General features: G+C 37.2%; 1 protein-coding gene across 8 annotated transcripts in view; it reads left to right on the top strand.

Moving 5' to 3' along the window:
* The window catches only part of phldb2b (pleckstrin homology-like domain, family B, member 2b), a 37,238-nt gene extending 26,533 nt beyond the window's left edge, over positions 1-10,705 (top strand). For 4 of the 8 annotated variants that reach the window (XM_043226059.1, XM_043226060.1, XM_043226058.1 and 1 more), the window contains 14 exons: positions 1-71; positions 234-344; positions 425-514; positions 787-918; positions 1,353-1,526; positions 2,034-2,204; positions 2,280-2,423; positions 3,310-3,418; positions 5,537-5,735; positions 7,764-7,854; positions 8,197-8,343; positions 8,563-8,782; positions 8,871-8,956; positions 9,370-10,705. The exon at positions 1-71 is cut by the window's left edge and continues 85 nt beyond it. In XM_043226059.1, coding sequence (XP_043081994.1) covers positions 1-71; positions 234-344; positions 425-514; positions 787-918; positions 1,353-1,526; positions 2,034-2,204; positions 2,280-2,423; positions 3,310-3,418; positions 5,537-5,735; positions 7,764-7,854; positions 8,197-8,343; positions 8,563-8,782; positions 8,871-8,956; positions 9,370-9,510 — 1,886 coding nt within the window. In that variant the 3' untranslated portion in view covers positions 9,511-10,705. The remainder of the gene's footprint in view (positions 72-233; positions 345-424; positions 515-786; positions 919-1,352; positions 1,527-2,033; positions 2,205-2,279; positions 2,424-3,309; positions 3,419-5,536; positions 5,736-7,763; positions 7,855-8,196; positions 8,344-8,562; positions 8,783-8,870; positions 8,957-9,369) is intronic. The other 4 variants (XM_043226061.1, XM_043226062.1, XM_043226063.1 and 1 more) reach the window with 4 other exon arrangements.
* The last annotated feature ends 262 nt before the right edge of the window (positions 10,706-10,967 follow it).

Genomic DNA, 10,967 nt, shown 5'->3' with positions numbered 1-10,967 from the left:
AGAAAGAGACTCAGACCCAGAATATTCTCAGGGAGATCGCAGAACACCAGAGGAGCACCGTCATACGCAAGGTGAGTTTCCTGCCTTTATAGGTATCCTGGCAAGAACTTCATGTGCGTTAAATGATTTGATGGATAGAAAGAGAAAAGACATTTCTAAGGCTTATAAATATAAAAACCAAACTAACCATTACTAGTTCACATTCTCCAATGTTTTATATGTGACACCTTAAGGAGAGGCTGCTGGCCCTGAAGAAACAGTACACCCAGATTTCCCAGCAGGCTCAGAGGGACAAAGACAATTTTGTAAAAGAAAAGAACAATCTTCAGATGATGCTACAGCGGGTATGTCTGTGTAATATTACTAAATAGCCATTATATACTTCTTTTGAATCATGTCAGTATTTCTTGTTTTTTTCCCCTAGGAAAAGGAGAATCTCGCCAACTTGGAGAAGAAATATTCTGAGCTCACCGGGACATTGGGTTTCCCTGTCAGTCCCCTCAGTATGAAGGAGGTACGTCTCACAGGGTTGCGTGTTTCATGTGAATTTCTTCTCTTGACATCCTCTCTTGGATGTGTTATGGTGCCTGAGCACAACCATGTGTTGCTGCCCCAAAAGGTCACTATAACACCATGAATGGATCTACAATAAATAAGGAAACCTTCATTGTGGTTGCTTTTCGCTCGTGCCCTCATCACGACCCTTGCAACCTGGACATTTTTAGTTGCAGAGGGTTGTTTGTGTTTCCTCACCGTGGAAACAGGGTCTTTTTCCCTGTATTCCAGGATTTCTTCCAGTTGGCCGATGTTTGTCCACATAGTGAATTTTGCCATGCCCACAAAACCCTGTCTCCACTTCCTGCTGACCTCCTGATGTTTTCTTCTCTTCTTTCCTCTCTGACTATCAAAAATGCTGAGGTAACGCACTAGTAGTGTGCATGCAAGATGTTTGCTGCATATTTCCTGCTTTCCAAAATACCTCCTAACATGCCGCTTCTCTGGGAAGTTAAGTTTATAATGCTCTTAATATAACCCCTAATTATTTCCTCTCTTACTGGTTTATCAGTGCTTTAAATTCCTTTTGAGGTTTTTGCTTGGATCTCTCAAACATTAACTGAATTATTTATTTATTAATTATTTACTTCATAAAAAAGTAATTACTTTTTTATTTTATTTATTCATGTTTGTTCATTACATTTTGTTTGTTTTTCTTTTTTCTTTTCTTTTTTTCTTTTAAAATTGTGATTAATCTGTTATTAATATGCTTGTCATTAATCATTTCAGCCTGCCTGAATGTTTTTGTTTTTTCTATTCACCCCTTTTCTGCCCATTTTACAAATGGTTTGTTCCAGGGCTATGTTACAGTCAATGAGATCAATGAACTGTACTCTCAACTGGGGGTAGATCCCACCCCAGCCCCCCTCCCCACTCAAGCACAGGCCTCTCCTGAACCCCCTGCCATAGGGACTGACCCCAGCCCTGACCTCAGTCCTGCGGAGAGCACTGCCCTGCCGGAAGAGGGTGAGGTGTGTGATCAGGATGGTTTATGTGTGTTAGGAATTAGGAAGCGTGTCCAGGGGTTTAGTTGAGATTTAGTATGCACACAGAAAGTGAGTAAAGGTCGTGATGACCTGTGGGATTTCAAGGTATTTATATTGTGTGAATCATTTGATTCTCTTTCTCTGATTCTTTTTAAATCAAAGGGGTCATATCATACATACAAATATAATAATGTAAATAATAATAATTATAATAATTATAATTATTATTCAATTTTATTTCATCTCTTACATCTAATTGAAACAAATTAAAATGTCATATTCTACTATAATGATTATTATACTATAGAAATTATTATTATTATTATTATTATTATTATTGTTTATCATTATAATTAATAATAATAATGTAATTAAATTTCTAAAAAATAAAAAATATATATTTTTAATGACATGTCCCCTTTATGCAAACTATAGCCCACCTTCTTTTGGGATCCTTATTTCTGATTTTCTCTTTTCCTGTCTTTGCCAAAGCACTCTTCCTGTCCACTGTCATCCTCCATCCCTTCTTCCTGTTTCACTGCATGTTCTCGCCCCAATTCTAAACCTCCCTCTGTACACTGGCCTGAAGACATGGTCACCTTCCTCAACCCTTCCCCTCCTCCTCCTCCTCTACCTGCCAAAAAACAGCGCCGTCACAGGCAGGTAAACTTTGCGAGTATGTATGGTTGAGTACAACTATTAGAGACATTTCTTACCTTTTAATCTTCTGTTTCTCAGCATTTCCGTACCCTAGAAGAAAGGAAGCGGTATGGTAAGGAAGGCGGAGCTCATTTGAGTGACACGCTTCCTCGGAAGAAGACCCAGCCCACCATAACCCCACAGTTCACCTGTGCCACCTTGGGTCGTAACATACCCTCCAAAGTAAGAATATGTTCTACATTTGCATATTTAGAAGTCACTCATTTGCATTTTATTGCATGCATATACTGTTTTTTTTTATAGTCTTAAATGCACAGTGGCCTATTAATTGACATATTTCATTTAAATGATTACATTTAGTTTATATATATTTTTTATTGTATTACACGTTTATTTTATAAATAAGAATACATTATACCTTTGCATATTTGTATAAAAGTCACTAATGTGCATTTTACTGCATTTCTATAGAGTTTGATATAGTCTTAAATCTACATTAGCTATAAATAAAATATAGTCATACTGAGCTAATATATACTGGATCTCTTTCTGTTTATTCTGTTTACATTTTATGAAATTTACCAACAACTGTGAATGTCTCAGATGTTAATCATAATAAAAATGCATACTTTTTTTTTTTGATTAAAATAAATAAATATGAAATAATATTTGGCCATTAGGTTTCCCCAAGACTATCCAGTTTCTTAATAGCTTTTGTTTATTATGTCTTTTACATTCCCGACATGCTTTATAATATTTTAATAAAAGTATATCTTTAAATGGTGTATTATTATATTAAATTGTTTTAGTGAATTTAAGTACAAATCATTCTAAATAATTATTCCTTATTTAGTTGATGTTAAAATCTGAATATAATATAATATAATAAAAAATGGAAAACATCCAGATATTTTTAACTATATACTACTGCACTGATTTTTAAAATAAGAAATTAATACATTTAATTAGCAAGGATGCATTAAATAAAAAATTTTTTTAATTATTTTACATTAATAATTTTTGAAAGGAAAAAAAAAACCTGACCTCAATTTTTTGAATGATAGTGTATATATGAAGTACATCTCTAACATTTACCTCTTGTGTTTAGTCTCATCCACCTTTAGCTCAGAGCTCCAGCTGTGGGAGTGTGTTGAACCGAGCCCTTGCAATCATCTCACCTAAAGAGACACACATGGATACACACCGCCTGCACAAGGGTAGGGCTCTCCTTCTCCAACACACACTGTTTAAAATATACAGTGTTATTATGTAGCATTACATCATAAACATCAGAAGTGATGCTTTCTAAGTCAAACTTTACCTAATCTTGAATTACTTTTTCCATCCTGCAGGCAAATCTAAGAAAGGTACAGTAGTTTGCCTACAGTAGTCTCGATGTGCGTGTTATTAAATTTCTGTTTAAATAATGTCAAAGTCTCTTAGCGTGTCCTCTATTGCGAAGAATGTCCTCCTTTGGGAGACATTCATTGCCTCAGTCTTTGGTTGATATCACTCTCATTGCTTTTAATACGTCTGGTGGTCTCACTAAAATGGAGAAACCTATAGGATTTCTTTAATTTTATGCACTGTTTGACTCACTAGGTCCTTTTATGGACGGGATTAAATCTTGTATGAAATAAAGCTGCTATTTTATACACATTACAAAGGCATGAGAGGATTTATTTCATACAATGGTGTGATGCTATTCTAGAAATTCAGTCCTGCATGATGAGGTGTGTCTGTAGTCATTTGTTTTTGTTTTATTTCTATTCATAGACTTTAATTATTATGTCACACTGCTGTTATGGTCTAGAGAGCTGGTGGTGGGTGTTTATGGGTATACTGACAGGAATGAGGCGTGGCTTCTATAAAATTCCTCAAGGTTCAGAGTATACAAAGTTTAGTTGAGGTCAGGTGTGAAATCTGTCTATCAAATATATTTCTATTCAAACACTTCCAAACATTTTCTGAACAGCAGTAAATGTGACATCACCTTTATTGGGAAAAAAAAAAAAAAATACCCAGCGTGCAACAATACCATGGTCACTCATGGTATTAGCAGTTGTTTGTACAATAACACATTGTCCTCCAGGGTGGAAACTTTCTGCATTTTATTTATTTGTTTTGTGAAGATAGTGCAAGAATGATGGGAAGACAGGAAGGGAAGGACAGGAAATGCTTCATTCTACTTTCCAAACAAATATCTGACCTGATGGGTTTATTCCTGAACTTTTTTCTTTTAATTCCCCAGGTTTGCTTGTTAAATGACGAAAGCTTTTTCTGTGAGTATGTGAGCATTGAGTTTATTGTTGTAGATGAAAAGCTTGACTGTATTTTCGGATGGCTTATCTGAAGGTCCCTTGGGTCAGATCATCAGAGAGGCGGGTCTCTGCTTTTTCGCGATGTGGTTGATGTTATCAGGGATGTAATGGAGTTGAGAGTCATATCCTCTGAGCTAATTCTAACAGTACTAGTTTTTCTAGCTACAAGTTAAACAGCGTATCTTCAGGAGACCGCTTCTATAATGATATTAAGCCGAAATATATGAATCCGTTCATTTGTTCTGGACTTGTAGCTGAAGAAGAGCATTAATGACTTGAGATCCAATCTCAGTAAGGTATACTTTTACATACTCTACCATTCAAAAGTTTGGGGTCGGTAAGATTGATTGTTTTTGAAAGTTTCTTATACTTGCCTAAGCTGTATTTATTTGATCATAAACGCAAGAAAATGGTGTAATAATTAAAATTGTAAATGTTAAATATTGAAAGACTTTTTTTTTATATTTATAAATTATTTATTCCTGTGAAGGCAAAGCTGAATTTTCAGCATCATTTCTCCAGTCTTTAGTGTCACATGATCTTTTGGAAGTTATTCTAATTTGGTGTTCATTAACATTTCTTATTTTCATTATTGATAGCTTTTTTGTGGAAACTGTTATACAACTCTTTTGACAACTATAAAATATAATAGCATTTATTTGATATATAAACCTTTAATATTATAAATGTTCTTACTGTCACTTTCAATCAATGTAATGCATCTTTGTTGAACAAAGGTATTAATTTCTTTAAAAAAATATTACCCCAAACTTTTGAACAGTAGTGTGTGTTGTCAGGATATTATTGCACCGTGGCTGGTCTTTGTGAGCACAGTAAAGGGCCCCGGGATGCCCCAGGCAGCAGAAATGGAGAATCTGCTCCTGGGAGTGATGCTGCACTCTCAGGTAAAGCTGAGATAGCCCAGAAAACAGGAAGGAAGAGTCATGTGGTGTTATTTTGCAGTGTTCATTATTGCTAAATTCATGTTTACTTTGGTTGGTTGGCATTTCTCAGGGCACAGTCAGCAGCACATTGGCGAGGAGCACAGAACACGGATGAGTGATCTCAGTGGCCGCACATCCTCACAAACCAATGTCTATCTAGACTCCTTTGGTTACCAAGATAACGGCCGTGCCTTTGATACACTGAGTGTGGACAGCTCAGACAGCATGGAAACCAGCATTTCTGCCTGTTCACCTGACAATGTCTCCAGGTAAGGGAGTGCTTTTTTTTTTTTTTTTTTTTTGTGTGTGTGTGGGGTCTATCGTTGTCTGGGTCTGGTGAAACCTTGTTTGTTGGAATTTTTGTAGAATAATATATATATATATATATATATATATATATATATATATATATATATATATATATATATATATATATATATATATATATATATATATATAATGTGTATGTTTATGTTAATATCATTTATTAGTAGAAATCTATTGTATGTCCCCACTTAGATTCAGACTGTAGTATGTTTCTCAAGATATACAGACGGATCATATAAACTCATGACACATAGCATGTCTTTGTAATTGAAAACATTTCCACAGCTCCTATTGTAGTTCAAGCCAAGAGTTCCGTCTGGGGTACAATGAATGAAATATAGAGAACAAGAGCAACGTGTGAGCAAAGAATAGAGAGGGAGACAGAGCAACTGAAATTCTGGAACCGTATTTGAATTCTCTGGTGACTGGTCTCATGTAGGTTACCATAAACCTCAAGTCTGTTTGAAAAGTGACTAGTTGAAGACCTTAGTGAAAAGACTTTGACAGATGAGACCACATGAGGTCATTACTTAGAGCGATGTGTGTTTATGCTGTATGCATGTGTGTCTGTGTGTGTGTGCTGGAGGCAGCAGATCGGCGCTTGTGTAATTTGAGTGGTTTGGTTGAATAATGTGAGTTCTGAGGGGCCCGAGAAGGACCGTTGGTACCCCCTCCTCTGCTCCGGGGATGGATCCACTCAGGTTACAGCAGAAACGGTTAGAGGAAACTGATTCAGGGTTTCTTCCCCCCAGTTTGAATGTAATCAGCCGCAGAGCGCGGGTTCAGGCTGTTCTTGGGTCTTTGTGTGTTATGTTCCAATTCTATCTGCTGGTACTTTGGGTTCTAAATCAGGAATGACCTCTGTTCATCTCCGCCATCACTGGTAAGATACCATAAAGATGAAAGAACTGATTGATGAAGGACATTAGAGGAATACAATGTGTGCAGAGGAATGGGAAAGATGGAAACAAGGTGGCCAGATGTTATGGCTTGGCGATCAGATGGAACAACAAAGAAGAAACTGATGAACAAAATGTATTTTTTATTTTATTTTAAATTTGTTATAGACCTAATGGAGCAGGTTTGCATGATGAGTTTGCTGTTTGCATGATGGGATTGTTTTGATTTGTATTTTGGATCATCTTTGAATTGCATCTTCAGTTGTGAATTAACAACAAAGAGTCAAAAAAAGCTTTTGAAAACCTGCTATAAGAACTTTAAAATATTCTTCATCACGCATGCAAGAGGCATCCTGTTAATGACTGACAGCTGTCCATCACCAGATTCCAAAACGAAACCAGTCGATTTCAGCATGCTCATAGAAACGTTTAGAAAAATCGAATTGCTTTGCATGCAAGACTGGCACAGCAATTCCGAACAGTTTGACAGTTATGTTTAATTTTCTATATTATCTGACAGAAAATTTGATTGATCATAGACAGATTAATTGCATTTATGCAAAACCAGTGAGGCTTTAACTTTGTAGTTTGCAAGAACTGTCTGCTATTGGTTACTGGAAAGTATATTATTGCAGGGTATGTTTTGTTTTAGGGACAGCTGTTTTGGGAATGCAAATAATGATAAAGGTACGGCATGGGGTTTGACTTGGAAGGTGATTCCCATATATTCTTTACAGGTGAAGGTTATAAGGATGATATTGCAGAGCCAAGCAGTAAAGGTGAAGGTTTTAGGGGGAAATTTGAAGTTTTACTGAAAGGAGGGGCTGGTCAGATCTATTCAACGTGTTCTTTTTGAAGTCTAAATGGAAAGCATCAGACGTCAGACTGTGGGCCACACTCTCTATGCCTGGACTGTTAATGTGTTCCAGTGCTGACCAGCTTTATTGGTTCCTTCTGTGTTCTCCAGCATACACATACAAGATGTTTACATTTGCAAACTTATGCCTAGTTAAGATTTCTTTGGTATAGCATTCGCTCTGAAAAGCAAAATGTAATATATTTTCTCTGCAGTGCCAGCACCTCCAATGTTTCCAGGCTCGAGGAGATGGAGCGTCTGCTGCGGGATGCTCAGGCAGAGAAACACCGGCTCCTGGAACACAGGGTAATAAAACGGGCTCACAAACCTGCCACTTCTCACCAGAGCTGACATCAGTTTCACAATCCGTTCTTTTGGCACGCCATAAACCCAAATGAACCCCATTTGGCTTCACGGATCTTAAACCGTGAGCTTGTTTGCTCTGTTGGAAGTTTCTCAGTCAGCCATAAAAAGCAACAAATTCGGCTTGAAATGCTGTGGGGAAACGAGTCGCTCTTTCTGTTTCTGATGTCGTTCATGGGAGTTTAGGCTGGAACGGAGAGTACTAATTGTGTGCAGCTTTAAAAAAAAAAAAAAAAAAAAAAGCAACTTTTATCGGTACAGAGCGGTTTCATTTGTATGTCTCAGGAGAGAGAGATGGAGAATAAGAGCAGGGCTCTTGAGGAGGAGAGGAGACGGCGAGAAGAGCTAGAAAAACGGCTGCAAGAAGAAACCAGCAGGAGGCAGAAACTCATTGAAAGAGAGGTGAAACTTCGTGAAAAACAGAGAGCTCAGGTGAGTTCGGTGCTAAGACAAGCATCGCTATTGAACAAACACCTAACTTTTAAGTATCTTTTTGTAACTTGCCTCATAATGTCACAGACATGAATCCTAAAACCATATAAGAATATGCTGACAATTTCATAGGAACATGCTAAAAGAATTGTACATGTAAACATCCTGTTTTAGATGCACAAATACTAACGTCCTATATTGTATGTGACCCTGCCTCAGTCTCGTCCCCTCACACGCTACCTACCTGTAAGAAAGGACGACTTTGACCTTCGCAGCCACATCGACTCAGCCGGACACAATACAGAGACTTGTTACCACGTCTCCATCACAGAGAAAACCTGCAGGGGCTTCCTCATTAAGATGGGCGGCAAAATCAAAACCTGGAAGAAACGCTGGTTTGTCTTCGACCGCAACCGCAGGACACTTAGCTACTATTCAGGTGATTTTTTTTTTTTTCCCCTTCACTTATTCACCTGTGAAGTTGGTCGATTGAAATGATATCAGTATTGATTTTTGTACGGTTACAGATAAGCACGAGGCCAAACTGAAAGGAGTGATTTATTTCCAGGCCATAGAGGAAGTATATTACGACCACTTAAAGAGCGCCCACAAGGTACTTTTCCTCATCAACGCCTAATACTTTATATACTGTTTACAGTCATTTTTAGCTTTCATTTAATTAATAAAAATAAATAATCACAATAATTGTGATATTTGAACGTATTTTGAATGTCATTTCAAATTTAGCTTAACGTTTGATATCTTTTGATTTCATAATTTACAATTTATAACTGCTATATATACTATATATGTCCTGTAAAGTTTAGCTCCAACCCCATTCAAACACACCTGAACCAAATAATAAAGCTCTTAAAGAATCCTAGAAACCCTAGGCAAACTGGAGCTGAACTCTACAGGACAGTGGCCCTCAAGGACCAAAGTGTAGACTCCTTGTTTTAATGTTTCAGTGCTGCCCCCTAGAGGACAAACTATACTCTTACTACTCTATCCTTCTCTCTTTCTCAGAGTCCGACCCCTTCACTTACATTCAGCGTGAAGACTCATGATCGTGTATACTACATGGTGGCACCCTCTCCAGAAGCTATGAGAATATGGATGGACGTTATCGTGACGGGGGCAGAGGGATACACTCAGTTCATGATTTAGATGTTGTCTGCCGGCAGAGAAGGAATAATATGTGTAGTGTGTGGACTTAAAAACCACTGGACTCGATCTGCACTCTTTCACATGCTGGTCTCAGTATTGATTCCCCCAAATGCTGGACTGATCTTTATTTTTTTTGCGTTCTTATCAGTTTTTCAATCTCAATCCACAGTATTGAAGCTTTTTCTCTTTTATGCCTTTCATATTTTTTTATGCACCGTGAACTTTTCAGATGATGGAATGGAGCACATATCCTATAATTTTGTGTGTATGTTTGTCTTTTGGTATTTCGTCCGTCTGATTGTGTGAAGAAAGACATTTTAAATGATATTTAGTGCCAGTGTGCCAAGTTGTGTGTGGTCTGTTTGCTACCTTGTGTACAGGACCTCAGGGACACACACATTATGATATAAACAGCTGTCAGCTGTTCTGCCAAAGATGAAATGCACACTGACCACACGATATAGAGTTTATGTATAGATGCGTGTGTTGGTGTTTGCCAGTGCCTTCAGTTCTATATTATACTATATATGCCTTTTTATATTCAGATTAGCATTCAGATTAATCAAGGGTGCTATAAGAATTTAACTCTACAGTTATTCTTTACAAAAGTCTCACGACTTGCAAAACATAAAGCTGCTTGCCGTTCAGGTATTACACAGGATAAAACATCCTCGGTTTTGTATTAAACTACACAAAGACAAGGTTTTTAGTATGTTTTATAATGCTTGATCATTTTATCATAAGGCATATGTAACATTCGCAATTTTAAAAACTGCATTTAATGATTTTGGCCCGGTTATAGGTTATGATTACTTGTATTTTGTTCGGCGTCAGCAGAAAACCAAAAATCGATTTGATCCCGAGCATTAAGCTTCAAGGGACAGCCAGTACTACAATACAACATGTTCTTAATTTCCTAATTTGTGTGGTTTTATTAGTTCAAGTCCATTCAGGCTGTTTTAAAGTGTAATTTCATTACCGCCAGCAGGAGGCGACAGCTGTCCGACACTTTTACATGTTCTGAAAATGTTTAGCCATAAACGTTAATCTGTGAATTAGCCAGTAGTCTCTTTTGAATATTGTTAATACTCATTTAAGATGCATATTTATACTTTTGCTTACTATGCATGCACCTTTATTTTTGCATATGTATACTGTTTATGATTTCTGTCTATTTGATAAATCTTTGACCATGTCCTGCGAGTATATAGTCGTCCATCTAGACATATTACCTCGTTCCCCGCAGGCAAACAAGACGCGCTGGACTGAAATCAAATTAAGGATTTCAGAAATAACAGGGTGGTGAGTAGATTAGTCTGTTTTTTTCAGGATTACTGCATAGACCGAGTGTTATTCCCGGTCTGATTACTTATAAACTCGCTGTGCGCTTTAAAGGACGCTAGATAAACAGATGTTGTACAATATTTACGTGCGCGTTATCGTTAAGGCCTAAACAT

Source organism: Puntigrus tetrazona, chromosome 24 (assembly GCF_018831695.1).
Source record: "Puntigrus tetrazona isolate hp1 chromosome 24, ASM1883169v1, whole genome shotgun sequence".
Taxonomy (NCBI): Eukaryota; Metazoa; Chordata; class Actinopteri; order Cypriniformes; family Cyprinidae; genus Puntigrus; species Puntigrus tetrazona.
This window is presented reverse-complemented; position numbering and strand designations above follow the sequence as displayed.